This window comes from Sturnira hondurensis, unplaced genomic scaffold, assembly GCF_014824575.4.
Source record: "Sturnira hondurensis isolate 20B ecotype Veracruz unplaced genomic scaffold, ASM1482457v3 Scaffold0001872, whole genome shotgun sequence".
NCBI lineage: Eukaryota > Metazoa > Chordata > Mammalia > Chiroptera > Phyllostomidae > Sturnira > Sturnira hondurensis.
In genome coordinates this window covers 3,669,787-3,697,629 of record NW_028074503.1, presented here as the reverse complement: position 1 = coordinate 3,697,629, position 27,843 = coordinate 3,669,787, and the positions used below count along the sequence as shown (strand labels likewise).

The 27,843-nt window shown below is 43.4% G+C and overlaps 1 protein-coding gene across 2 annotated transcripts in view; it reads right to left on the bottom strand.

Moving 5' to 3' along the window:
* The window catches only part of LAMA3 (laminin subunit alpha 3), a 255,409-nt gene that overhangs the window by 74,361 nt on the left and 153,205 nt on the right, over positions 1-27,843 (bottom strand). Inside the window, exons 33-39 of one of the 2 annotated variants that reach the window (XM_037031991.1) lie at positions 19,289-19,433; positions 18,257-18,397; positions 16,830-16,991; positions 14,101-14,199; positions 11,788-11,871; positions 6,263-6,493; positions 2,148-2,261 (exon numbers count right to left, since the gene is read on the bottom strand). In XM_037031991.1, the coding sequence (XP_036887886.1) occupies positions 2,148-2,261; positions 6,263-6,493; positions 11,788-11,871; positions 14,101-14,199; positions 16,830-16,991; positions 18,257-18,397; positions 19,289-19,433 (976 nt within the window). Of the gene's footprint in view, positions 1-2,147; positions 2,262-4,898; positions 5,226-6,262; positions 6,494-11,787; positions 11,872-14,100; positions 14,200-16,829; positions 16,992-18,256; positions 18,398-19,288; positions 19,434-27,843 lie in introns of those variants that run through there. The other variant, XM_037031998.1, reaches the window with a different exon arrangement.

Below are 27,843 nucleotides of genomic sequence, written 5' to 3'. Positions count from 1 at the left end.
ACTGACACATTTGGGGGCAGGATCCACACCCAGTGCCACCACCCAGAAGTTCAGTGAGTGCAGACAACGGCTCCGTGCCTCTGTGTATGTACATGTGTGTGAGCATCTGTGTGTGCATGCTTGTGTGCATGCACACAGTCTCCTCTAGACACCAAGCCTGGTGAGAGCGGGAATTATGTCTGCTGGCTTTAACTTCAGCACTTAGCTCAGCCCCTCCCACAAGAGCAAATGTGCAGTAAGGGTTTCCTGAATGAATAGTTTCCAGAGGTCACATGGGCAGTAGGGACAAGTAAAGACAGAGCTACAAAGAAAGGGAATGGGATAGAAAATCTTGTTTGGTTATATAGCCTTTGAACTATAACTCTCACTAGTGAACCCTCCACTGGGTGAAGGGACCACAGAGTAAACTCCCTTTGTTCTTCGGCAGCTTTTATAAAGTAGATTCAACATCTAGCAATGGTTCAGTGACAAGATAAACATCTGGATCTCATTAAAGCATCTACCTTGTTCCACACAACACACATTATCAAGCAGAAAGAATTATAAAAGAATATATACGAGCTGAACAATATTATTTTTCAATGTCTTTAATTTTTTTAACTCATGAGGTCAAAATCCTACAAAATATTCTATACCGCTCTCTACAATTTCCTGTCTTGGCCTGTCCCATCTTGCAGAGGAAGCAGGTTCCCTGGGACATGTTGACTTGGCTTAAGAGAGTCTAGGAACCAAAGTATTGAAACACTCTAGTTGCATTGCACAATGCGAAGGAAATCCATGCCAGAAGAAGGTATTTCAAACAGCACAACATAGGTGGGGGGCTCTGAGTCTTGTGGGTACCCACACTGTCTCTTTTCCTTGGAACTGTCCATTCTCTAACTGGGGAGACCCTGGTTCCAGGGAGAGGGATGCTGATGAAATAGAAGTCAGCAGAATAAAAAAAAAGGTATATGTTCTACTTCAGGATACAAAGGAACAGTTTCCTGAGAATCTAATTTTCTATGGGAGAAATTTTCTAAAATTTTCCAAAAGAAGATTGTTTTCCAGTGGCTAAGCCATGGGCAGCAGGGACTCTGCTCCTGTCTTCCTACATAAACCCACTTTGTCTTGTCAGCCCTGGAGGGCAGGCGCTTGACGGAGTGTGCACGTTAAGCCTTTCTTAGCTTGTCCTTCTCCCCTAGTTGCTTTCTTGAGCGACTGCTCATCTGACAGCCACAAAACTCCCCTCCAGTAACCTCCTGCCACCCCACCAGAACTGGAGCCCACTGTAATGACGCTTATTTGTTACATCCTGGCAAGAGTTAAGCCCCAGGATCCACCCATTGATACCATTGAATGAAGCAGAGATTTAGAAGCTAAGGTGTACATGAATTGTTCAGACAGGTGTTCTCCCCTGATGACCCATGACCCTTCACGGAGGAAACGTGAAGTATAGAATGATTCAGCCCGATAACACTTTGCCTCCTGCATTTATTGGGTTGGCCAAAAAGTTCATTTAGTGTTTTCTGTAAGACGGCTCTAGTAGGGTTCAGTGGTTTTTAACTTCTTTCAAAACAATTTTGTTAGATTGTATGGTGACAGCTGTCATATCAGTGTTCATTTTTAAAAAACTCATCAAAATTGGTGAACTTTTATGTAGCCATTTTAATACTGAAGATGGAAGAAAACATGTATTTTGACATATTATGCTTTATTAGTTCAAGAAAGGTAGAAATGCAATTGAAATGCAAAAAAAAAAGTTAGTGCAGTGTATGGAGAAGGTGCTGTGGCTGATCGAATTTGTCAAAAGTTGTTTGCGAAGTTTCATACTGGAGATTTCTTGCCGGATGACGTTCCACAGTTGGGTAGACCAGTTGAAATTGGTAGTGATCAAATGGAGCCATTAACTGAAAACCATCAATGCTATACCACATGGGAGACAGCCAAAATACTCAAACTATCCAACTCAATAAAGTTTGTGAAAATGAGAAATGTGTCCTTTACTTTCTGGGAAAAACTAAGTGAACTTTTTGGTCAACCCAGTACATAGCAACCTCTGCTTAGGGTTTGGTGGGAGGTGTGGCATTTGATGTTTCAGGGCCTAGCAGCTCCGGAAACAAGAAGACAGAGATTGTCTGGGGGTAGCATCACAGTATCAATTTACTCACAATGCATATTCCAGAACCATCCTGGCATCGGTTGGAATGTCCGTTGCAGTTGCAGGGAACACACCGTCCAGTATACGCACCTTTGTTATCTCGATAGTATCCAGGGCTACAACCCTATTTTTCAAACAAAGTGTTTAGTCAAAACAAAGAAAATTATTATCTAAAGCATGTGACAACTCTGACTGTCAAGCATTCACTTCTTAAATCTTCTTTCCTTCAGCCTGTGTGTGAATTTCTACTTTCCAGCACCATCCAGGTCCCCTTGATTTTTTTTTTTTGGTCAGGTTCTGTTGTTTGTGTGCGTGTGTCTGTGCCTGAGCAGGGGATGTGAGATGGGGAAACCAGAGGAAGGGGGGATTTGGAGGGCGGGTGTGGACATGGCTCTCGCACCAGTTGTTTCCAGGGTGAGTGGATGGGGGCAGTGGTGAAAGAGCAAAGGGGATCAGGACCTCAGTCTTAGTGGGGAGGACCTCTAAGCAAATCCCTTCATGTTCAAGTTCTCTTTGGTAGCCGGTCCTTCTCCAAGTGCGGGTTTGTGCTGGCCGGTGCGGCAGTACCAGAGGAGGGTAGCGCAGGAGTCCTCACTGGGATCTACACAATCAGGGCAGGCGTGTGGAATCCCTTCCCCTCCATTCAGCAGCCTCGGGGTAAAACAGGGAAGCCCGGGGAGAGGAACGTGCCTGCCTTCACCTACAGGACTTTTCAGGGCTATTTGGTTCCGACTGAGCATACAAAGACCCAGCTCCAGGAAATCCCCCTGTGGTCTTCTCTTGTCCAATGTCGCTTTGGTTATTTCTGTCTCCAGTATATTGTCTCTTTCCAATGCAACATGAGTTATCACTTCTTATGTGAATGAAAAGAATTATACTCTTTCGATGAACTGATGTAGTTTTAAAAAGCATTCAAGAATGCCCCCAATAGAACAAAAGCAATTATTCTTACACTAGCCACTGAAAATTATTTACATTTCTGTCTTTAAACAGAATTACAGACATTTTCATTATTTCGGTAGAGTGAAGCAGTGAGCTGGTTAAAATCAAACGTGGCTCCTAGTTTCTTTCACTCACCTCCTATTTGCCCTATCTTTAAAGCATCAGGAAAAAATAATATTTCGAGATAAAAGATCTTTCTTCAATCTTCTCTAAATAGCACATATGCCTGTGAGACTTTGAAACTACGGCCTGGGGAAACCTTGAAATGAACTGTTCAGACTGATTCATCTATGGCCACCAAGGTCTCTGGCAGTCAAGGTGGGAGAGGAAGAAACCAACGGGACAGGGCCGGAGGAGGAAGCCTCCTGCACCCCTTCAGAGTGGAGTATTCCAATCGCCGCCAGGAGCTCCTTCCAAAACTACCAGCGACCACAAATTGTACACAATAACAAGACTATAATCTCCAATATACTTTTCCTTCTGCTATTAGAAACTATGCCTAGGCAAAAGAACACATTGCCAAAAATGAGATTACTTTATCTGTTATATGAATAGGCTTGTCTAAAGGAGAATCAAAGTATGAAAGGAATGCCCTTGAGCTGAAATCACAACTGAGAGATACGTTTTCGTGCAATTTGGCCAATGATGGTACGATCATATCTGCAAACAAACAATCTCTGCTAATAAGGGGCAAGCACCCTATAATTATCACATACATTACATTACACACTCACACAATAATCGTATTTGGTAGAGAACAAATTATCCAAATAAGTAAGTATATCAGGTTCATTTGTGACAACATACCCAAGTACGTAAAAGCCTTAATTAAACATACGTTGGGAGGAAGAATAGTCTTTCCTGAAAGTAAAATCAAAAGTTGCTTTTGACTTGAATCAGAAGAAGTACTCTGCAGGCATTGTGTGTCATGTGACTCTCAGATAAATCATCTGTCAGTTGCTGAAATATGATCATTTTCTCACCTCTCTAAAGCACACAAACTCCCCATTTTACATGAAATTCAGTTGAAGTATTCAGACTGCATTAAAAACTCACTGTATTAAATAACAGTGAATGTATCCTAATATATTATTTCAGTAAAGGGGTTTTGCAGCCAATCGTTTTTTCAGGATAACTTTTCCAACAAATGTCTATAGTACAAATGATAAAATTATGTCTCTATCAGGTTTCCAAGGCTATTCCGGCAGCCAGACATACGACCTGTCTCTCTGTGAGCGTACACATAAAATCCAGGAAGTTTAAAGAGAGCGAACAGAGTGTGTAAGTGTTTAATGCCTGGCAAACTGAAACACATCTGATAGTTGTTTTACAAACTTGATCTCATCAGTTTTGTGTTTAACGCCTGGCAAACTGAAACACATCTGATAGTTGTTTTACAAACTTGATCTCATCGGTTTTTTAACGCACAGATTTCACTGATTTTAATGTCTTACTTTATGGGTAATTTTTCTTCCAGGCAGAATTTGAAAGCCTATAGACATTGTACTCTTTGCCTTGAGGCTTGGGTTATTCTCAAAAGGGCACAAAGTTTCATAGCATATTAACATCCCACAAGAATTCAAACTCTGCGGCATTTCCAGGTGGGCTGATGTTTATAGGGTTTGTGGTTAACAACTCAGGAGAACAATCTCAGGAGAGCAATCTGTTAGGCACTGCAATAAACACTGCCAGTCAGGGGGAGGGGGAGACCGTCGGCCCCTCCCCCAGCCCACACATGACTCCATTCATCACCCTAACAAAATGTCATGAAGCTGAGAACCCTTCCCCATCCCAAACCAAAATTTTAAAGCGACATTACCTGGCTGGGTTTAAACTCCACATAACTTGATTGCAGGTTACTTTGACCAGGAGGCTGAAGAAAGGCCACCCTTTGCTGCTGTGAATTGTATCCCAGACACTGCCCCAGGGCTGCCCCAAAGATCCACAGCCATCCCACGCTCCGGGCTGACCACCTCACTGCTGGGGGCATCCCGGTCTCTGGGTGTCCTGCTGGCTGCACGCAAACCTCTGTCTCTTCCTCTTATACCAGCCCTTCCTGCTCAGTGCCCAGGCCCGCCTGACTCAGGTAAGGCAGGCTGTCTGCGGCAGGAGGCCCCACCTGTAAACTTCACCCATGAGTCAGCCTGTGAGAGAGCACACATAACAGTTCCACGGGGGAGCGCACTGCTCTGTAATCCCTGTGAGGTGGGGCAGACGGCTCCTTCCTTCCACCTCGCCCCACAGACCTCGGGCACTAGCCGATTAGAGAAGCTGTAAATCACAGGCTGAGTCACGGGCAAAGAACATGCCCTGGGCAGGAGGGTGGTGATCCAGAGGTCCCACTCTTTCCCTTGAGCTATGCATTTTATTTAATCAGGCCAGAAAAGACATAGCAGGCAGGCAGAATATTGTAGGCACCTGTGGGCTAAATGTTGCAAGGTATTTCTGTGGTCCCCAGAAAACCACTGCAGGTAAGATATTTGTAGATTTGGGGGAAAAAAACGTATGTGCAGATCACCTTGGGGTTCTCTGCTATCAGGGGGTCAGGAGAGAAGATGAAGGATGTCTATGGAATACACAGAATGATCATTATTTCCTAATTATTATACTAACCATTGTGATTTTCCCCTCTCTTTAGGAAGAGAACGGATTTACAGCCTGAGATATGAGACTGTTTCATTCCACGACACATTTAAATCACTTGAGGACAAGTCAGTTTGACTGGGTCTCGAGCGAGAACCTTTTGTGAGCTAGAAAACTGGACTTTGATTTCTCATCAAAGAATTAGGATATACCATGGACTATACCTCTATTTGGGGGTCGGGGGCCGTGGAAGGGAAGCCCTGGATTAGGGAAAGGCATGAAAACCCTGGGTCAGCTACTGGGAAAGCAGTAGCTCAAATACTGGGGCGCCAATTGGCAGGCTGCTTTCAACTTCTGGGCAAGTCCTGAATTTTACAACGCCCGCACATGTCCTCCGGTCTGTGGCCTCCTGTGCCTTTCTTTGGATTTTGAGACATTGTGATTTCTTTTCCTACCTAATGCCTGAAGGTGGCCCAGGCAGAGGGAAGCTAGAGCCCAGCAGAAACTTGAGCGATGGACACAGTGTCCCACCCCATCCGGGATGCCGGACAGCAAGCAGGAACCCCTGGGTGAAGTTTGTGGGGTAGGAGAATTTCCTACCTGACATGAGTCACCAGTGTAGTTGGGGGGGCAGGCACACGTCTCCACATGGTGCGCTCTGCGTCCACTCCCCGTGTCTGAGGCCTCCTCCAGCCCCACCCCACTCAGGGTGAGCCGCTGCGTCTCCGTGAAGTAGAGGCCCCGCAGACGCATGTCCTCCAGTCTAGACAGCAACATCATCAGCTCCTCCCGAGCCACCTGGGCACCGCTGCTGGCGTGTCTGAAGTTCCCCTGCACAGGAAACAGAGGGCAAGGTCTCCCTTGGGCCAGCTCACTTCCAGGGGTTTCCCAGAGGCGGACACCCAGGATGAGTCCAAGAAAAGACATTTAAAATACATGACAGAAAATAAAGTAACATAAAGTAAGTATAAGCTAGTGGGTTTACATTCAGAAGTCCAGATGCTCTGGATTATTCCCAAGAAGAGAGAAGATTACCATATGAAAGGGGTGGGGAATGAAGGTAGGAAATAAGAAACAGTAAAATGGAATAAAATCTTTGGGTGCTACGCTGATTCTAAGATGCACTGTTTGCACAAGCACGCAGTGAGTGAGAAAGAAATGGGAACGAAAGGTACACAGAAACTAACTGAGTCATGCAGCTGACGCCATTAAACATTCATAATTGTGACAGAAAGCACAACCTTTAACTGAACACACATTCATATTATTTTCTTTTTTATTCTGGTAAACACATAACATAAAAATGATCACCCTAACCATTTTTAATTGTGTACTACAATACTGTTAACTATATGCACATTGTTTTAAAAGACATCCCTAGAACTTCAGCATCTTGCAAGACTGCAACTCTATACCTATTAAGAAAAACTCCCACTACCATCCTCCCCCTCCGCTGCCACCCCAGGCCCTGGCCACCGCCACGGTGCCTTCTGTGAATCTGAGTGCTTTGAATACCTCTTGTGAGTGAAATCCTGCAGCATGTTGTTTTTGTGACTGGCTTTTGTCACTTAGCATAACGTCCTCAAGTTTCACTCATGTTCTAGCCTGTGACAGGAGGTTCTTCCTTTTTAAGGTGCAGTAATATTCCAGTGTGTATGCCACATGTTCTTTATCCATTCATCTGTCAGTAGACATTTCAGTTTTTGCCTCTTGGCTAATATGAGTAAGTGTTGTAATAAACATGAGTAGGCAAATGACTTCAAAATCCTGTTTTCCATTCTTTTGGACATGTACCCAGAAAAGAGACTGCTGGGTCAAATGGTAATTCTATTTTTTAAATTTTTTGAGGAACCTCAAAGTTGTTTTCCACAGAAACTACAGTGTTCTAGGTCCACTGACACTGTGCACATTCTAATTTCTCCCCATCCTTGTTAATCCTTACTATTTTATGCTTTTTTAATTAAAAAATTTTACAGTGGCCATACTCATGAGTGTGAGGTAGTGTCTTGTAGATTTGACTTGCATTTCTCCAATGATTTAGTGAGGCCAAGCATCTTTTTGTATAAAAGCCTGTACTTTTAAACTTCAGATTCTGTTGCCTCCTTGGAAGAGTTTCCATATCTGTTTAATAGACATAATAATAATACCTAATCTCTTAGGGCTATTATGAGGATTACAGTCAGTTAATGATATAATATATACACAGTATTCAGCACAGTGCCTAGTATGTAGCTGATATTTAATAAATGATCATTATTATCAACACATAAATATAATATTTATATCATTTTAATTGATATTTTAACACCTTGAGGTGTATTTTATATACAATAATATTGCCTCACTTTAAGTGTACAACTTTTGGTACATTTATAGAAGCATGAAATCATTACAATGTAATTTTAGAATATTTTCATGCCCCCAAGAGAATCCCGTGGGCATTTGTAGTTACTACCCATTCCCACCTCCAGCCTGAGGCAACTGCTAAGGTACATTCTGTCCCTACAGGCTTGCCTGTGCCGAACAATTCACATAAATACCAACGTCATTTCAGTAGTCAGCTTCCATTTGTTTCATTTCTTCCCCTCTCCTTTGTGCCACTATCATACAACTCACACTTTTGTACACTCTATGCTCACTAATACAGATTTATAATTATTTCTTTATACAGTTACCTTTTAAATCAGACAGGAGAAAAAAAGAATGCAAACAACAGATATATTTATGTTGCCTTTTACATATACCTACATAGTTACCTTTACCAGTGCTCTGTTTCGTATATGGATTTAATTGATTGTCTAGTGTCCTTCATTTCAGTCTGAATGATTTCTGTTAGTATTTCTGGTAAGGAGGATTGGCTATTTGATTAATTCTCTCAGTTTTGTTTATAACAGGATGTCTTTATTTCCTCTTTATTGTTGAAGGACATTTTGCTGGATATATAGTTCTTTACTGACAGTGTAGTTCTTTCTGCACTTTGAAAATGTTGTCCCACTGTCTTCTGACTTTTGTGGGTTCTGGTAAATAGTCAGCTGTTACTTTTTTATTGAGGATCCTTGCATGTGATACAGTGCTTCTCTCATGCTACTTTCAAGGTTCTCTGTCTTTGTCTTTCAGCATCTTTACTATAATGTTTCTGTATGTGGATTTCTTGCATTTATCATACTTGGAGTTTGTTGAGGTTGGATGTGTAGATTAATGATTTTCATCAAATTTGGAAGTTTTCAGCCATTATTTCTTCAAACATTTTTCCCCTTTCTCTTTCTCCTCTCCTCTGGCACTCCCATTATGCACAGGTAGGTACATTTGTTCTGAATATCTCTGAGGCTTTGTTTTACCCCATCCTTTTTCCTTTCTGTTACTCAGATGGATGATCTCAACTGACCTTCTTCAAATTTTCTGATTCTCTCTTTTGCTTGATCAGACCTGTTGCTGAGCCCTTGTCTTAGTCAACTCTGGCTGCCAAAACAGAATGCCATAGATGAGGTGGCTTAATAAACAGAAATTTATTTTTTTAGAGTTCTGAAGGCTAGAAATCCCACATCAAGGCACCAACCAATTTGGTTCCTGGTAAGAACTCTCTTCCTGGCTTGGAGATGGTTACCTTCTGACTGTGTCCTTACATGGCAGAGAGACAAAGTGAGATTCTTGATGTCTCCTCTTATAAGGACATACTATAGAACATATATAATCCTACTGGACCACGGCTCCACCCTTATGAGCTCATTTAACTTTAATTACTTCCTTACTCCAAAGATAGCCACACTGTGGCATCGAGCCTTCAACATTTGGATTGATTCAGGGTGCAGGGGGTACACAATTCAGTCTACAACAGCCCTTATAATTAATTCTTCATTTCAGTTATTATACTTTTCAACTCCAGAATTTCTACCTGATTTTTAAACATAATTTGTATTTTGTAAGCTGATATTCTCTATTTGGTGAGACATTGCTCTCATATATTCCTTAGTTCTTTAGACATGGTATCCTTTAGGTTTGGGGGCTTGCTTAGAGATAGTGTTGATTTGTTACTTCACCCCCCCTTCCAGTACATAAACCACATTTTCTTACTTCTTTATACATTTCATAGCTTTTTGTTGAAAATTGGGCATTTAAAATAATAAAATTTGGCAGCTCTGGAAATCATGCCCCACCTTTGCAGGATTCATTGCTCTTGCTGTTTGTGTGTTTATTCGATGACTTTCCTAAACTAATTCTATGAAATTTGTAATCTTTGTCCTGTGTGTCCGTGAGAGTTAGCTTAGTAATCACCTAATGATTGAATATATATTTTTACAAATGCCTGGAAATAAAAAGTCTCCTAAACTTTGCAAAAGGACTCTGTGGGCATGTTGGGGGGACCCTGCAATACTCAGCCAGGCAGCTGACAACTCCACTTTAGCCATTACTTTCTGTTTGCACGTAGCCTCAAGGTCAGTCCCAGGTGAGGTGTAGGCCTTCTCAGGCCTTTCCTGAGAATGCATACAGCCCCGAGTATGTGAATCCTTCTATATTTCCAGGATTCTGTTGGATCTTTTCAAAGCCTATAGATGTCATATTCCCCAAGTTTTTATTTTAAGTTTTGTAATTAGCCTATTGTTTACTCCAACTATTATCCACCATCACAGGTAGCCATGAAATAAAACAATTGCCTCTAAATGTTTCCAACACTCCCTGGAAGATGATTTTCACATTGGGAGAGTTCTGAGTCATGTCCGATAAAGACAGCCTTGGAAGTGAGATTGTCCAGAAACCTTCCTGACAGGTAAAGTCATGACAATTCTCTGGAAATGCGGTTTTGCAGAGCTCTAATCCCAGGCTACTGGCTTTTACCTTGATGATGGACTATTGATTTTCAAGGTTACTGTGAAGCTGTGCAGGGTGGGGAGATGGAAATAGAGCAGGTTGAATACCAGCCACCAAGCTTGTTGTTTTTTCCAAGATTCATCCTTTTTCTTCTTGCATAAATGCTTCCCAGATTGTTGCAAGTCTTTGGTTTGTTTCCAGAGTTCTGAAATAGATGACTTTGACCATTTATGCCAATTTTCTCCTCACGTTTATGGAGGAGAGAATTTTAGGAGGTTCTTACTCCACCGTTTTGCTGGCATCACTTCTTTCGTATAAATGAATCACGTGGTATGTGATCTTTTGTGCCTTGCTTCTTTCACTCAGTATTATATTTTTGAGCTTCACCATGTTGTGGTAGGTATCAATACTTTGTTTCATTTATTGCCAAATAGTTTTCCATTGTATGATGGACCTGTACAGCAATTATGTCTGCAAGCCCTGACTGGTGTAGCTTAGTGGGTTGGTTGTTGTCCCACAGACCAAAAGGTCATTGGTTCGATTCCAGTCAGGTCACATGCCTAGGTTTTGGGCCAGGTCCCCAGCTGGGTCTGTGTAAGAGGCAACTGATAGATATTCCTCTTGCACATTGATGTTTTTTCACTTTTATTTCTCCCTCCCTTCACCTCTCTCCAAAAATAAATAAAATATTTTTTTAAATGTCTGACAGTTCAAGATACTTGAAAACGTAATACCTTGAAGTCTGCAGGTTCAAGGAACCTGAAAAAGTATCACCTTGAAGCATTGAACATATGTAGAAATACACATGGAACACTAATTTAAAGAGACAGTTGTGGTAAAGCAGGTATGATTTAATATGTTGTGATTCAATGAGCTTTCCTTTGTTTATCTATATTACTCATTTCTTTGATGTTAGATATATCTGTGGCTTTCCATCCATTCATGCCGAGCAGTTGTCGGACACTCCCCAGGCCCCAGGCACTGAGGGGGCACTGAGGATGACAGTGGACGAGAGTGTCACACTGAGACACTCGCAGGGTGTACCAGATGAGGAAGCTTAACTATAAGACAGGAGAGGCAGTGCTTGGGGCCACGAAAATAGTACAAACAAAGCCCTGTGAGTTTGAAATGCTGGATATTTTATATAATTTATATTTTAAGTTTCTGTATAGAAATTATATTTATATTAATGTGGTTAATAGAATTAGTATTTTTAATCCTTAAAATAAGTTAAAAAGCATGATTGTTCAAAAGGAATAAGGTGTAGAACCAAGAGGCCCATCAGGGACCCTTCCTACATCCTTCCTTTTTGCACGCACCTCCACTACCTGCACCCGGCCGTGGTGCAGCCGGTCCGGCCGAGGGTCACTTGGCTCCTCATGGATGATGGACATGCGCTGACCCTGTTTAAGGAAAACCACAAATGCTTTAATGCTGTGGCTGGGGTATTTTGAAGTTCACAGTCGCGCTAAGAACAAATTTGTATGACTGTATTACACAGAATGCCTGATTCTAAACAATTCTTTTGGGGAATAAACTGACTGGCAAGAGGATTCGTGACACAGAACTAGAGTACTACTACCTGATACAGTTTCCTACCCAAGTAGGAAACCCCCAGATTCTCCTGACTGAAAGTGGCTAAAGAGATGGAAGAAAACTTTCTAAACAAGCCTGTAGTCAATACACGAGGTGCTGTCTCCATTTCTGCCAACAGGAGCCGACAGTGGTAGCAAGAATGCTTTGGTGGGTGGGATGAACAGGAAGGTTAGCAGGGCCCTGTGTGCAGCCTGCACAGCCAGGGCCGGCCCCTGCAGGGGGGATTTGGCCCCATAGCCCTCACCTGCCAGGACCCAGCCTCGCTCACTCAGCCTCTGCACTGCCCTCCCTATTACAGAGGCTCTTGAGTGTCTCCGAACAGGGCACAATGGGGAAGTCAGCACCCACCATCAGCACCCCACCCCAAACACACACATGCACATGCACACACACAAGCCCCAGCATTTCTGGTGTAGTATCAAACCCGAAAGGAATCTATTACAGCCAGTGGTGCAGAAAGAAGAGCATTATCTGTGATCACAAATCATTTAAAACCTTAACTTAAGAAACATGATCCAATAGGCTCTCAATTGTAGCAGTTTGGAAAGAGGCAGCAGAGTAATGTTTCAGGGGCCTACATTTTTTTCTATGTTTGAAGGGGAAATTAAGGAGAAATTTTGATTATCACTTGTCCATGAATTCTAACAGTTTGCATAATAAGCTCCTTGGCAGTAAAATATAGGTATACCAAAGTCTGAATTTGAAATACTCTGAAAAAAAAAGAAAAAAGAAACTGAAATACAGCACTGCCATGATGGTATTTTTCTTGTTGGGCTATTTTTCCTTTGACTGCAACTCTAAAATGGCTGGTGCTTCATTTCCAAGGTGTTTTATAAAGATTTCTTTGAGCTTTTAAAACAATAATAGTTCAGTAAATTTTGCTGCTGGTACATACAGCTCCTACCCAGCAGTGTCTGAACACGAAAGTCCCACCAGAATGTGAGGCCTTGGCCTGCGCCGAGATGTGTGAGACTCGCTAGCCCTACTGCACAGGGAGCAACACAGAAACCCTTCAGGAGGCTGAAATTGCATTGCATTAAGCACAGCACATAAACCAAAAGCAGAGTCAAGTTCAGGCTATGGCACCCCAAGTACATTGGAGGCAACTCAGTGCAGGACGTGACACTGCCCCTTCCCTCAGGAATTTTCTAGACAGCAGTTCTGGATTCTGTGTTGGCACATAGTGTGTGATGTTACTTTTCTTCTCAAAAAACCCAGAGTGGCTTCCCACTACCTACATCAGGCCAAATTGCTTATCATAGCATTAAACACCGTTCTTCCTACCCTGCCAGGCTCGTCTTTGATGACCCAGCACACAATGATAATACAGCCAGGTTGGACTGTTTCCCCATTAAGCACTGCCCCCCTGCCTCAGTTTACCTCATTCTTGGCCACTGGAAGGGCGTTTCTCCTCTCATGCCCATGCTTAAAGGCCTGGCCCAAAGCTAACCTTTTCCAGGAAGCCTTCTGAGGGTCCCTCAACTACCTACGTCTCCACGGGGACCCCAGATCCCACGCAGCCTTCTCTGGACTTCACCTCGCATGCTGACTGTGCAGTGGGTTGTAGCTTTTCACATATTTCTTTTCTTCTCTCCCCTTTTGATGACGCTCTTTTTGAGGACAGGGGCTACCTGTCTTTTATGAGCCTAGAAACATGGTCTTATAAACAAGAAGGAGTCGAAAACATCTCTGAAACTAAATCGAAAGATAGAAGCATAAAAAGTTCATTTAAAAGTTCATTTAACATGAACCTATGAGAAGCAAGGATGAGATACTAAGTACATTGGGAGGGGACAAAAGAGAAACCATTTGGGCCTGGGAGGGTCAGGGGCAGAGGACCCTGAGGAGGTATTACATGTTCTAAACTTCTATTTTAGTTTCTGCAAAATATCAGAAATGGCTTAACCTAAACATGTCCTAAGCCCCTTATCAAGCCGTCCTAAAATCGAATCAGTGCAACTGTCAACTACAACTACAACTACAACTTCAACTACAACTGTCGCTTCCTGTTATGTGGATCATGTTCTGATATCTACCGTGAGCTGCACATCCGGCCGCTTTTCCAGAAGAACCATGTCACCAGGTAGACCAAAGGACTTGATTTGGTAGGTGAGGTAGCCACCATACGAGGAAACCTAAAATGGAAATGATATCATCCATAGCACAAACATTCAAAGAGCTACAGCAGCGTTAGCCCACATAGGAAGTTCGCAGGTACCTAGACCTGGAAAGATACACCATTCTCCTGTTAACAGTGGTTGTCCTTAGGGAGCAGAATTGAAGACGGTATCTTAATGTTCTACATTGTGCTATTTTATGTCCATTAAAATGTTTAACATGAACATCATTGAGTTTTACAAGCAAAAAATAATTCTGTTATAAAGAAAAATAATAGCCACACAGAGACAGATAAGACTGTTTTATTCCAGACAACTATTAAACCAAAGTGTTTATTTAGTCCACGGCTATTCTAAGAAATCTAGGCCATTGGTTTCTTATTTAACTGAGAGAATTGGTTAATACCTTTTAGTTGCAAAATGAAGCTCTAACAATAAGTTTTCCCCAAAAACATTTCCCCTGAGAGCAGACAGTAAATATTTCCTAAGTGACTATACATTCTCCTGAGCACAAGGCCAAGTCTCCCTGCTCTGTCGGGGGCACAGGCCTTCGCTCAGGGCCCATGAGTAGCATGATGGTGGTGGAGACGTGGAGGTGAACGGGCATGGTTTTCTGACAGCACCTTTGCCTCTGGTTCTGATGCCTCCCACCCTTAAAGGAAAAACCAGCCAAGAATTCTTGGGGGGATTGACTAAGGGATGGAAACCAGAGGCAGTAGTGACATCAGAGCATGCAGGACTAAATGCCCCTAGAGGACAATGCAAATAACTTGCAGCAGGGAATGAGCAGCATCTCCGGGCTCCCAATGCACTGAGGTTTTCCCTAGAATCTATACCCCGACAAAGCTTTACAGAGTTATGATCTTAGAGTCTGGAAGAGTTCTAAGGTAACATCTAAAGCCTGTGCATGACTTCTAACTCTCCAAAACCTGAACTACTGATAGCCTACTGTTCACCAGAATCCTTACTGACAACACAGATTTTTGGATTGATAACTCATATTTTGTATGTTATGAGTATTGTGTACTATATTCTTATAATAATGTAAGCCAGAGAAAAAGAAATTCAGAAAAAAGTTATTAAGAAAATCATAAGGAAGAGAACATACATTTATAGTTTGGTATACATTTATTGATAATGTAAGTTTATGTCATCTGTTTACCAGATGAAAAAATTCCACATATAAGTGGACCCCCACAATTCAAATCCATGTTGTTCAAGGGTCAACTATATTGCCTTCTTGATGGCTAAGGTGGTTTTAAAAAACATGTCCCCGTATTCTCTTATATCTTTCTTCTTTATGAGGTGGAACTTAATTCCCTCCTCTTGAGTGTGGGCTGGACTTAGTGACTGGCTTCTATGAACAGGATATGGCAGAAGTGAGGATGATGTCATTTCTGAAATTCGGTTATAAAAAGACAATGGCTTCTGAGTCTGTCTATCTATCTGTCTGTCTATCTATCTATCTATCTAGCTACCTATCTATCTCTATCAGTTGTTTCAGAGGAAGCCGGCTGTCACATCATAGGGACCCTCAGTAACCTATGGAGAGAGAGCTTAATGCGACCTAAGAGCTCCAATTTCCAGCCGACAAGGCACAGGGATCTGCTGGCAACCACATGAGTGAGCTGGGACTCCCATCCCAGATGACCACAGCCCTAGCTGGCATCTTGACTGCACCCTCATGACAGACTCTGAGCCATTAGCTCCTGGGTTCCTGATCCATAGAAACTACACAAGACCATGATTGTGTGTTGCTTTAAGATTCAAAGTTGTGGGGTAATTTAGTACACAGCCATAGATAGCCAGTACATGGGCCGCCCACCATGTAGAGGTGAAGAGGAATATTATGTGGGAGAGAAGTGGGGTTATGTGAGAGAAGCAATGGTCCCCACACTCAAAGGTCAAAACCCATAGTCTGGCAACTAGAAGACAGAATTAGAGACTTCAGGCCAACAGGACCCTAGTGTTCCGTCATTCTGAAGCTGAGATATGGCATTACTTGAGCTGGCCGTGTGAAAGCCATCCCTTCTCCACAGCTCTGCCCTGTGCCACCAGGTGTGTATGTCACCTGATGCTGTTTCTACAGGCAGACCACACCTCTGTCCTCATGAATGAGTGCAGCTGGCGGGAACAACAATTTATGCAGGAAAGGAAGAGCGCCCAGTGCGTGAGCTCTCCAAGGAGTGTCTAACTAACCCCATGTGATCCTGCTAAGGAAAGCCGAACTGCCGCAGAATCTTGTGCTTCTCTAAATAAGCTTGTGAGTCACCTTTCAGCTTTTGTTTTCCCGACAAGGAGCCTTTCTTCCTCTTTAAAACAAAGAATTCTCAGCATTGGCATTTAAAAGCATACATACCCCATTTTCAACAGATACTATTTACATGGTTATTTCCTTTGGCATTAAATTTAAAAAAAAACAAGAAACACATAGTGCATGACTTCCTTTGCTAATGAGCTAGTGTGTGTGGGGTCCATGAGTTTCTTCTGGTCTCAGCCCCTCCCAGTGAGGGGCAGCGTCTCTGGTGCATTTGCACTTAACCTAATTTCTTCAGTTTTAGTAACCTGAACAGCCACCCGGTGAATGATGCCCATGCAGTGCGGGAGGAGGCCCGCAAGGGCGTGGAAGAACAACGGGACCTGGTTACCTTGTCCCCCAGGTAGGGAGGAGGGGCGACCCAGGTTGCGCTGTGAACTGGGGAGGGCAGCTCCTGGAGGTCAGCAACCATGCTGCTGCTGCCAGGGTTGAAGGAGACGGGGACGTCTGTTCCATCTGCCGTCTCTAGGCGCCAGCCCATCATATCCACAAACTGGAACACAAAAGCAAAGGATGGACACGTGTGCCAGTGACTTCTTTGGTGATGGCTGGATTATGCAGAATAGAAAGAGCCACAGGGCAGCCACCTTGCCTCAAAGGCTTCCTCCTGGCTTGCCTGCAGAATTCACGGAGGGCAGAGACCCTGTGGATGTGGGATTTATCTTTGTACCCCAGCACACACCCTGCTTCTTGACTTCTAGCAACTGTCCAATGAATGCTCTAATAAAACATAATTAAGTCTATGAATAACAGCCAATCCAGTGAGCACATTTTAATGGTGAGCTCCTTAAATATAAAATATGATATGGAATACAGTGGTCTGCTCTCATTATTTTGCTCTAAGTGGAGCATCGTAATTAAATATTTCTCTGATCACAAAGGAAGCCAGGAGTTAGATTATGAGTGGAAGAAAAAGAAACTGGCAAGGCACAGATTAGAAATAATGCTTCCGGTTTCCCCTGGGGGTAAAGAGAAGAGACTTCAGAGTAGATTTACAAACTAATTTTTTTTCCAATTACAAGCCTACGCTAGTCTTAGGAAGCAGGCAATAAAATATGTAAAATCATCTTTGTTTGAATACTTGTTGGATATAAGCCATTACTCACACAAAGCAAGCAAGCATTAGACTGCTGGTCCATTGGATAATGAAAGAAACAACAGCTTCAATTTCATGGAATTAGTTAAAAGGTAGGCAGAAAAAAATGTGGTAAAATACACAAGAAAGAAGGAAAAACTGGGACAGGAAGAATATAAGCAGATGAGAAGAAACAAGGGGGACGAACAACAAAGTCCATTTATTTCACGATTGTCTATTGAGCATCTGCTGTGTTTCAGATGCTGCTGTAGACCCTGGAATGAATCAGGAGCTCACATTATAGTGGTGGAGGAGGGCACATAGTAAACAAGTTTTAGAACTAACTGTACGATATGGCGGGGAGCGCTACACGTGACTGAGCACACTGCACAAGAAGGGCAGTGCGCAGAGAGGGACTAGGGCGAGCTATTTTGTAGGGAGAGGGGAGGGAAGGCCCCTGTGAGCTTGAGTCACTTGAGCAGAGACCTGACAACCTGAGGGACGGAGCATGAGGACATCTGCGGAAAGAAGGCTGAAGGCTGAAGAACAGCAAGGGCCACGCTTAAACTCTTAACAAAGTAACATACAAAAGCTTCCATGGCCCCTCAGGCTTCATGCCAATTCGTTCCTTCCTCATTTGGAGGTACTAAATAAAACCAGAAAGACTCTCACCCCTTGCTTACCTTAGCTCTTCTTTTATGTGTACTCTGACAGTGATTACTTATTCCAAAACAAAAGCAGCTGGTACAACCCTTGGGATTCGCTGGGTCCAAGTAGAATGAGCCTTCTCGGCACATACTACATTCTGCACCTTCCACATTCTCCTGTTGAAAAACAGGAAGCGAAAGATCATTCCTTCTAAAGTTTCCCTGACTGCAATTAGCTACTTGCACAAATGTAACACCAGTATAAGATGTTGGGACGTGGGTGCTGACAAACATTAAGACACATAATTGTTAAGCTTTTAAAAATATATTCTATTTATTTCTTTTCAGAGACGGGGGAAGGGATGGAGCAAGAGGAACACTGACCAGTTGTCTCTTACACACCCCCAGCAGGGGAGCTGGCCTGCCACCCAGGCGTGTGCCCTGACCAGGAATCAAACCAGGGACCTTTCAGTTCACAGGCCAACGCTACGTCCACTGAGCCACACTAGCCATGGCATAATTATTAAGCTTTTATACCATATTCATTGTTTAAACTTTTATACCACACACAAACAGACAAATTCTTAAGTTTTATAAGATTCCTCTTGGTATCTTGAAGGTAGGGAATCAGCACCAGGAGGATTCACAATATGGCGGGATCCATGCATCCCACTTACTGCCACCTCAGGACACCTGCTAGGACTCAGGAGCTCTCCTACCACCTGGCAAAACCCCTGGTGGCAGGAATGGGCCTGGAACAGGCCTCCAGAGAACCTCGGAGCCTCTTGAAAATGTAGAGGGAAGTTTGTGTTGGGTTTTCTGGAGAGGGGCCACACCTGCCATCAGATTTGTAAGGAGGGTTGCAGACACTCGAAAGGATGAGAGGGTTGAGAGATTTCCTTCTAACTTTTTCCATCAAAAGACAATGACTATAAAATGCCGCACACGTTGTGAAAATCTATTATGCGTCAGTCACGTTTCCCAGGTATTTCTATATGTTGACGCCACATGAAGACCTTCCACACTGGTCGGTGGCTGATGTCCTTGGCATTGGATGTTCATTCCTACCTTGCAGAGGCAAGCCCCGGTCTCCGGGTCGCAGACTCCTGGCTTCGTCCCATCTCTGTTGCAGTGGCAGGGAATGCACTCGGGGAAGTGGTAAAACCCAGACGCACATCGGTCACACTGCCGCCCTGTGATTCTGGGCTTGCACCTACACCGAAAGCAAAGGAAGCAAAAGCTCCTGTCACCTTCTACAGGCAGTTCAAAGGCCACCTCCACTGCAGCGGACTGGTTGCTGTACAAAACCAGCTAAAACCACTGTGACACAGACACAGTGTCTGCGCATGGGGCGCTTACAGTCAGAGGCAGAATGGAAGAAGCAGATAAAAGACTTGAATAAAGCAGGTCAAGATGACTATGTTCTGGGTGATGAAGGGGGTCAAAAAGCATAAACCTCCAGTTATAAAATGAATAAGTCATAGGGACTTAATGTACAGGATGGTGATCATAGTTAATAATACTGTATTGTATATTAATAGGGAGTAAATCTTAAAAACTCTCATCATGAAAAAATCTGTAACTCTGTTGTGACGAGGGTTAACTAGACTTATTGCGGTGACCGTTTCACAATATGTACAAGTATCAAATCATCATGTTGTGCTCCTGAAAGCAATACAATGTTATATGCCAGCCACACCTCGATTGAAAAAAAGATGACCATTATGGGCAGGGCACTCAGAAAGTCAGGTTCAGTGCTAGGTTCTGGGGGTACAAGGATGGACATGGCCTGTGAGCCTGGTCATTCTCTGACCAGGCTGTGACCCGGGACAAGTGTCATTATTAGGTAGAATGGTGAACAATATCACAAGGGGTCAAACGGGGGGTCAGAGGAACAGCACTGACCCAGACTCCCTGGGGAAGGTGACACCTGAGCTGTGCCTAAAAGGTCAAGTGTCACGTGATTGGATGTAGGGTGGGGGTCCCGGACAGAAGGAACAGAGCGGGATGTTGCTTGGAGTGTGCAGGGAACACAAGTGTGGTATTGCTGGGGCAGAAGTACCAGCAGGGGACCCTGAACCAGGAGCCTGACGAGCTGGGTGGGAACCAGTGGGCCAGCGCTGGCGTGGGCCTAGGCTCTGAGGAAGGCCCTGGTGGGGAGCTCCGAGCTGCCAGCAGGTATGTGCACCTGAGACACGAGGCTGGATGAGGAAACAGAAGTCTGGTGGAATGAGAGGAACAGTGGGCTGCGAGCAGCACTGAGAAGCCCAGCACCGGAGGGGTGGGGAGAGGGAGAGGAGGTGGGTCCCATCCTTCGGCAGCTCGGGCACTGAGCTCCACAGCTGAAGTCTGGTGGGATCTACACACTGACCCTTTCTGGTGGATCTAAGTAAGCAGCAGGAAGTGTGCTTTTTGATGGCATACAGGGAATACAATCTGATATGAAATATTCATTAACTTACCACCAAGTGTAAGTAGTCACCCATCTCTTAATTCCGATTAAAATATCTTACCGCAGTGCCCATGCCAAACAAGATGAATATAACTAAATAAAGCTGTGTAACCTTGCCTTTGTCAAATAGTTGTTTATAATCAGATAAAAGATTTTGTATTTGATTAAGAACACAGACTCGGGACCAGGTGGCCTGGGTTTGAATCCCACCCTGGCACTTATTGGCACTTGTAGAACCCTGAGCAAATTAATCTCTTTACAACTGAGTTCCTTCCCCAGTGAAAATGGACATCACACCTCCCCGCAAGGCCTCCTGACAGGTCNCCTTTCTGGTGGATCTAAGTAAGCAGCAGGAAGTGTGCTTTTTGATGGCATACAGGGAATACAATCTGATATGAAATATTCATTAACTTACCACCAAGTGTAAGTAGTCACCCATCTCTTAATTCCGATTAAAATATCTTACCGCAGTGCCCATGCCAAAAAAGATGAATATAACTAAATATAACTGAGTAACCTTGCTTTTGGCAAATAGTTGTTTATAATCGGATAAAAGATTTTGTATTTGATTAAGAACACAGACTCGGGACCAGGTGGCCTGAGTTTGAATCCCACCCTGGTACTTTTTGGATGTAGAACCCTGAGCAAATTAATCTCTTTACAACTGAGTTCCTTCCCCAGTGAAAATGGACATCACACCTCCCCGCAAGGCCTCCTGACAGGTCCAGCGTCATTCCTCTTCTTCCCAGACCCATCCCTGTCACCTTCTTCCCTCCCTGGTACTGGTGGGGATTATTTTCACAGAGAAAAATGTAGTCTCCAGAGAACATCTATAGCAATGTAGGTGGGAGGTGTAAATGTTCTGCTTAGAATGACCAGCTTAGTGCAGTGGCTGAAAAGCTTTGGAACGGGGTAAGTGACCTTTCTGGAAACTGGATAAACTATGGGCCATCTTCTCAAAAATGGTCTTGTCACACCCACTCACAGATTATACAGTCTTCTCTCTCTCTCTCGCTCTTTCTCTCTCTCGCTCCCTCTCATTAACACACACAATTTTTTGCATTCACCCTCAGAGGGTTCCTGAACCCGGGGTAATAACATTTGCTCTCTTGGGAACCACAGAATAAATGCAATCTGACAGTCCAGCAAAGAAAAAATGGGCTGTTCCCAGATGACCCCTTATTTCTAGAGGAAGCAGCAAGTGTACAGGACGAGAACTCTGGTGCCTAGAGACGGGACACAAGAGAGACAATAGGGGCTGGAGAAAGGTTTTCGTGCGAAGAGAGATGTCACTGAGGTGGTGCTGTGCCTGCCCACAGGGTGGCACTCACCACACCTCGCTGTCACTATTGGTTAATACAGATTCTCCGACCAGGCTGTGACCCGGGACAAGTGTCATTATTAGGGACATGCATCTTCTGCACCGGGCACAGCATCTGAACTTAAGCAGGTACTAGATATAGTCTGAGCAATAAAACATGTATATCTGCAGAATTTAAGGCAAAAATATATAATAATTCACCAGGACCTGAAGGAAATGTTTCATCATGGTTTAAAAAGACACAAGGAGGAAGATAAAAATCATAAACATGTATGCACTTACTGGCATTTTCTCAACTTTTGCAGACTACCAATAGCTCTATGCATTCATGACAAGATTATAAGGAAAATAGATTTTAAATCCCAGTATGATTTTGGATCAATACATTCCTCTTTGACTAAAGGGAAGGAGGGAGAGAAGGGGGGTGAGAGAGAGACTACAAACTACACAGCAGGAAAAGGTGGGTATTAGGGGACCGTCAGTATCACTGAAACGTGAAGTGGGGAAAGAACTTAGGGGCGGCAGCGGGCAGCAGAGTGCCACGGAAAGGAAGGGGGACAACGTGTATCCTGCCAGAAGCCGATGTCTGACTGACTTTGTGAAAAAGAGGTTGCATCTAAAGTACTGGAAGTTCCGGCGTTGAGGACTGGGAGGAGGCTGTCCCCAACAAGTAGAAATTTTTTAAACATCCAAAGAGGCAAATGGCTTCCAAGGCAAGACAACAGCACGGCTTTCGGACGGAGGGAAAGAGTTGTAGCACTCTGGAGTTGCAGAGCCCTTAAAGGTCGTCTCCCCAAACATCTCATTATACATGCGGGGAATGGGAGCTCAAAGACTCAGGAGCCTTGTCCAAGGTCACCGGAGTAAAGCCAGCAAGAGAACCCAGGTAGAACTGATTTGCAGTGAAGGTGGCACACGACAGGCCTCAAGGATCATGGCTGAGCTCTGCCCGTGCGAATCAGCCGGAGTTGGGGTGGCTGATGCCTGGAGACTAAGGGGCTGGGGGGCTCAAGCAGACAAAGGATAGAGAAAGGAAGGCAGATTATCAGCTAATACTAATTAGTGCTCATGTAGGTCACGTACTGTTTAAGGGTTTCCGCAGAGGATATTTAATTCTGCAAAGAACTTCAAGAAGGAGGTGCCTCTAACTCTCCTTATTTCACAGATGAAGAAATAAGGCACAGAGGGCAGTAACATGATGCCATCACCCAGACAGTGAGTGGCAGTGGCAGGTGCCACCTTGCGCAAACACACCACACACGTCTAACTCTGTCTGGGGCAGGAGGGGGTTGAGCCAGTGAAATACCCAGAGAAGAATCATTCAGAGAGATAAGAGAAAGACACTGTTATTACTAAAGATGAAAGGGAATGAGGTGAGAGCTTGACATTGCGTCATGGGGCAGCATCCCCATCGCTCTGCTCACCACGGTGTCCCAGAGCCTGCATGCTGCCCGGAACCCACCATTCCTGTTATTCCACGGGGTGAATCCAAGGATTTTCTTCTCTAGGTTGTTAGACCTCATGGATTTGCACCTTGCTGGAACCACTTCCGTCCCAAGAATGCCAAGTCTATGACCTTTGCCAATATTTTGTTTCTCCACCTAACACAAACATTTAGCAAATCTGTGTGGACTGGTTACACCCAAAAAAGGCTTTTCCTATTACCACTGCTCGTCTGAAAAGGCACATTTGTGCACGTGGCTTCATTAAATATCCAGGTGAACAGCCATCTCCTTCACTCACTCCTACAACAGTGTGAAAGTGGTTTGATAGTTTTTGAAGTCAGTGATGACCAGGTTTCTCTGTGTCCACTACTGATTGGCAAAATCTGAGACTACTCTAGTTTTTTATGTTTGTTCAAAATATCTGATGGCTTACCTCCTCTTCCATTATTATTTTTAGTTGATTCTGGAGAAAGAGAATCGTCGATATGTTGTTCCACTTATTGATGTATTATTGGTTGGTTCTTGTATGTGTCCTGACCAGCAGTCAAGCCTGCAACCTTGGCGTATCAGGGTGATGCTCTCACTAACTGAGCTACCTGACCAGGGCCCCTTCTCTTCCAGTGTTAAAAGCCTATGTAGATGTACTTTTTTCTCTGCTATTATATCTGATTAAATTATTGGGTTGCTATAAAAATGAAATTTTGATTAATATAAGCATCTTTAAGACTTCAAAGTAGATAGAGTTGGTCAAAATAATAGACATTTTTGCATTTAATAGAATATAATTTTGCAAGATTTTCTGTGATACAATCAGAGACTGAATTATAGAAAGATAATCAGAATTTTAAATTTAGGTGGGATGTTGGAGATAATTTTACCAAACTTCACTTTAAAGATTAGGAAACTGAGGCCCAGGAAGGCAAAGCGACTTGCCCAGGGTCTCCTGTCTAGTTCATGATGAGGGTGAATCGAGAATTTAGTCTCATGGCTCCAACTTTACTTATTCCCAATTATCTCTAAAATTGCAATACCAGTTTTCATTAAGTAAAGATGGAGTACTGTAGATGGCTGCAATAATTTCTGTAATTCATGTTAAAGCAGTTAACATTTATAACAGATTGATTTTCTTTTAGTATGTTTAACACCTGTCATCAAATACAATTTGAAAATTCTAATTATTAAGCTTTGCGATTTCTGATAATTTGTACAACTGCAAGACAGTCTGTTGTATAACTAAACAGCAAGTGTTCCATTGTTTTTGTGAACTCTAGGTATCTTTGATTATTTATTTTACATAAATTTTAGATTCTTCTCTTCTAGACACACTCTTCATTCTCCTTAGGAATTTTTCTGGGTGAGAAAAGCATCCTTTCCTCTAATATTGTCTAAAGAAATAGTGCTTCTAGGCAATTGAAAGCGTTTTCAGCATGAAGTCTGGAATTACCACAAGCCGTTTGTGCGGTCACAGTCGTTCAACAAACTGGAAGTTTTCTTGCGTTATCTGCCAAGGGTGCTTTTCAAAACAAGTTCACTTTGATCACAAATGGATATGTCGTCCCATTCGGGGATTAAGCAACCACATCTTGGTTTAAGTGTGATTCAGATCGATGAGGTTCCATTCCTGTGACGCTCTCTCAGGTTTGGGCAAAACTACACAATAGGTCTCAGTCCTGAGCTAGGAAGTTCTCAGACTACTAATTGTCATTGGTTAGTGAAGTTTTGTTAAATGCTTCTTAGAATTTTTAGCTAAAATACTATGATAAATCTCTCCATCATAGATGAATCCTTAACTGATTTTTACAATTTGTCATGCATTCTTGGTTGTCTTTTCCTGTGGCGGCAGCACCGAGAAGCTGTGTATGAGGGTCTGTTCCCAGCACTGGATTCTCCTGCACCAGCTACTTCTTTTAAAATTCTCCCACTATTTCCCAGACAGTGAATTCCATGGCATCTCTTCCTGCTGAAAACCTGCTTCGCCGTCTCCTTCTTGGTTCCTTCGTCTCCTAGGATTAAACACAGGTACTCCCTCTAGGACACACACCTGGCTTTTCCTCCTGTGGGTCTGCACTTCCCCTAGGGGTCATCCCTCACTTCAACCTTGGTCTCTAACCCTCCCTCCCAGCCCCAAACTCTTCACTTGGGTGTTCAGCTTTCAAAAGAAAAACTCAAGGAGTCATTATGGACAAACAAAACTTGGTTGTAACTCCTTGCATTTATTTTGAGGCTAAGTAAGAGTTTATTCTTCATTATCTATGGTTGCACTATAATGTTGTTAGTATTTAGGGCTCTAAGTATCTTAACGCAGCTGTGACTGGGGCCGCTGCAGAATCCTGGGCTCCCCACTCAGCCAGGACTTCCATTTCCTAATAACCCTTCCACACACTCCTGTTTATCTTCCTCTCCTGCTCTTCTGTCTTCTTCCTTCTTCTTCTTCTTTTTTTTTTGCAAGGTTACGCATTGCTTAGTATGCTGTTCAAATGGAATCTTGTCCTTTCAGCCTTTCTTACACCAGGATTTCTGCTGTAACACCCTTGAATAGGTAAAGGATTTTAACATCCCCCTTCCCCTCCCCCGCTTACCCTGCTTATTTGTCAGACTTTCCTTTCTTTTGAAGGATTTGTACAAATCTATTAAACATAAAGACACTGACTTATTCCCTTTGATTTGTTCTTCAAATATATTAATGTAAAAACCATTATTCCTGATTCAATCTGCTTCCTTTCCTGAATTTCCTTTCCTGAAGGCATTTTTAACTCTCAGTTTTCTCCAGTCTGGTGGATGTCCTAGGGAGCTTAGAGGGGCATGTGTGTGTGTGTGTGTGTGTGTGTGTGTTGGACAGAGAAACTGCAGAAGCATTTCAATAGCAACAGACAGGCTTAGCTGACTGTCTTCCGGCTGTTGTCTAACCCTCTCTCCCCCGAGCCCCTTTTCAAACCCAAGATGGCAGGTCATGTCCATGCTGCTCTCTTAGCTTCATGGAGAGGAACACTTGATTCTTCTTTTCCTTGTGGATGTTTCCATAGAGAGCCACACATTTTATTCACAAATACTCTTGAGCTCTGGTGTCAAATTTTTATGGCTAACGATCACTTTCTTGCCAATAAAAGGGTTTTGTTTTTCAAGAAAGGGACATGGAAGGAATGAGAACATAAAAAGAGAGAGGCCAACAGTAAGGGAGTGATGGGAAATAATTGTGAAATATTTGCTATTTGAGGGGAGAAGGCCTTTGTAGATGTAGAAAAGACGAAGAGCACAGTAACGGTGTTGGCCAAGAGAGAAAAAATGATACCCCTTAATGTGAGAGTGTAAGAAAAAAAGATGTAATGGGAACAAAGACTGCTTTGTGAACTGAAGAGTAGGGAAGATGCAGAGAGAAACACCAACTAGCCCAGGTGACATGGGGCGGCAAGGCCACATGACGGACCCAAGTTATAAGGTTCTGCCACTTTTTCAGCTACTTTTTGGACCAAAGGTTGAAACAGAGGGGTGGAGGCAATTTCCTCTGGAGAAGAAAATCTAGATCAATAATGAAGTCAGAGGATCACACACAACTCTCTGCTTTCTATTGAGTTAGTCAGCCCAAATCAGCACATATTGGTCCCTGGAGCTTCCCATGTAGCCATCTTCTCCAGTCACAAGATGCAAGCAACCCCTGGGCACAGGGCACCTTTTGTTCTGCAGCATTCCCACGGGTCCTGGGAAGCCTGTGCTTCCACACCAGGAACCATTCTCCTCAGTCATCAGTAACTTACTGGAAATAAGTTAGACATCTTCCCTGGCCCATAGGTGCGTTCGGGGACACAGTGCAGAGCCTTCAGTAATGAACTAAGTGCCTATCTTCCTTGCAGAGAACAGCTTAAGCACTGAAAGGAACAAACCCTAATATGTGTTAATAATTGTGATGAAAACTCTTGATATCACCTCAAAATTCTTTGTGCAAGTCACATTCAGTTTATGCTCATAGTTTGAGAAGAATAAGCAAGTGAGTTGACTCAGGAAGCACTCACACTTGTGGATTTAAAGACTCGGAATGTTTCATGACTCAAGTTTTCTCTCAGTTTCCTGCCTGGTAGTAAATTAGGCACTGGGCAACAATTAAGGTGTGGTTAAGGGACCTTTTGAAGGATACGTGAACTTTGCTGCTATAGAGAGTTGAATTTTGTCCCCCAAAAGATATGTGCACATTTCAATTCCTACTACCTGAGAATGTGGCTTTAGTGGAATTGGAAATAGGGTCTTTTCAAATGTAGTCAAGTTAAGAGGAGGTTATACTGGAATAAGGTGGACCCTACTCCAGTATGACTGGCGGCTTTATAAGAAAAGAAGAGAGAACAATGTCATGTGGCGACAGAGGCAGAGATTGGAGTGATGCACCTACAAGGCAAGGAAATCCCAGGATTGCTGA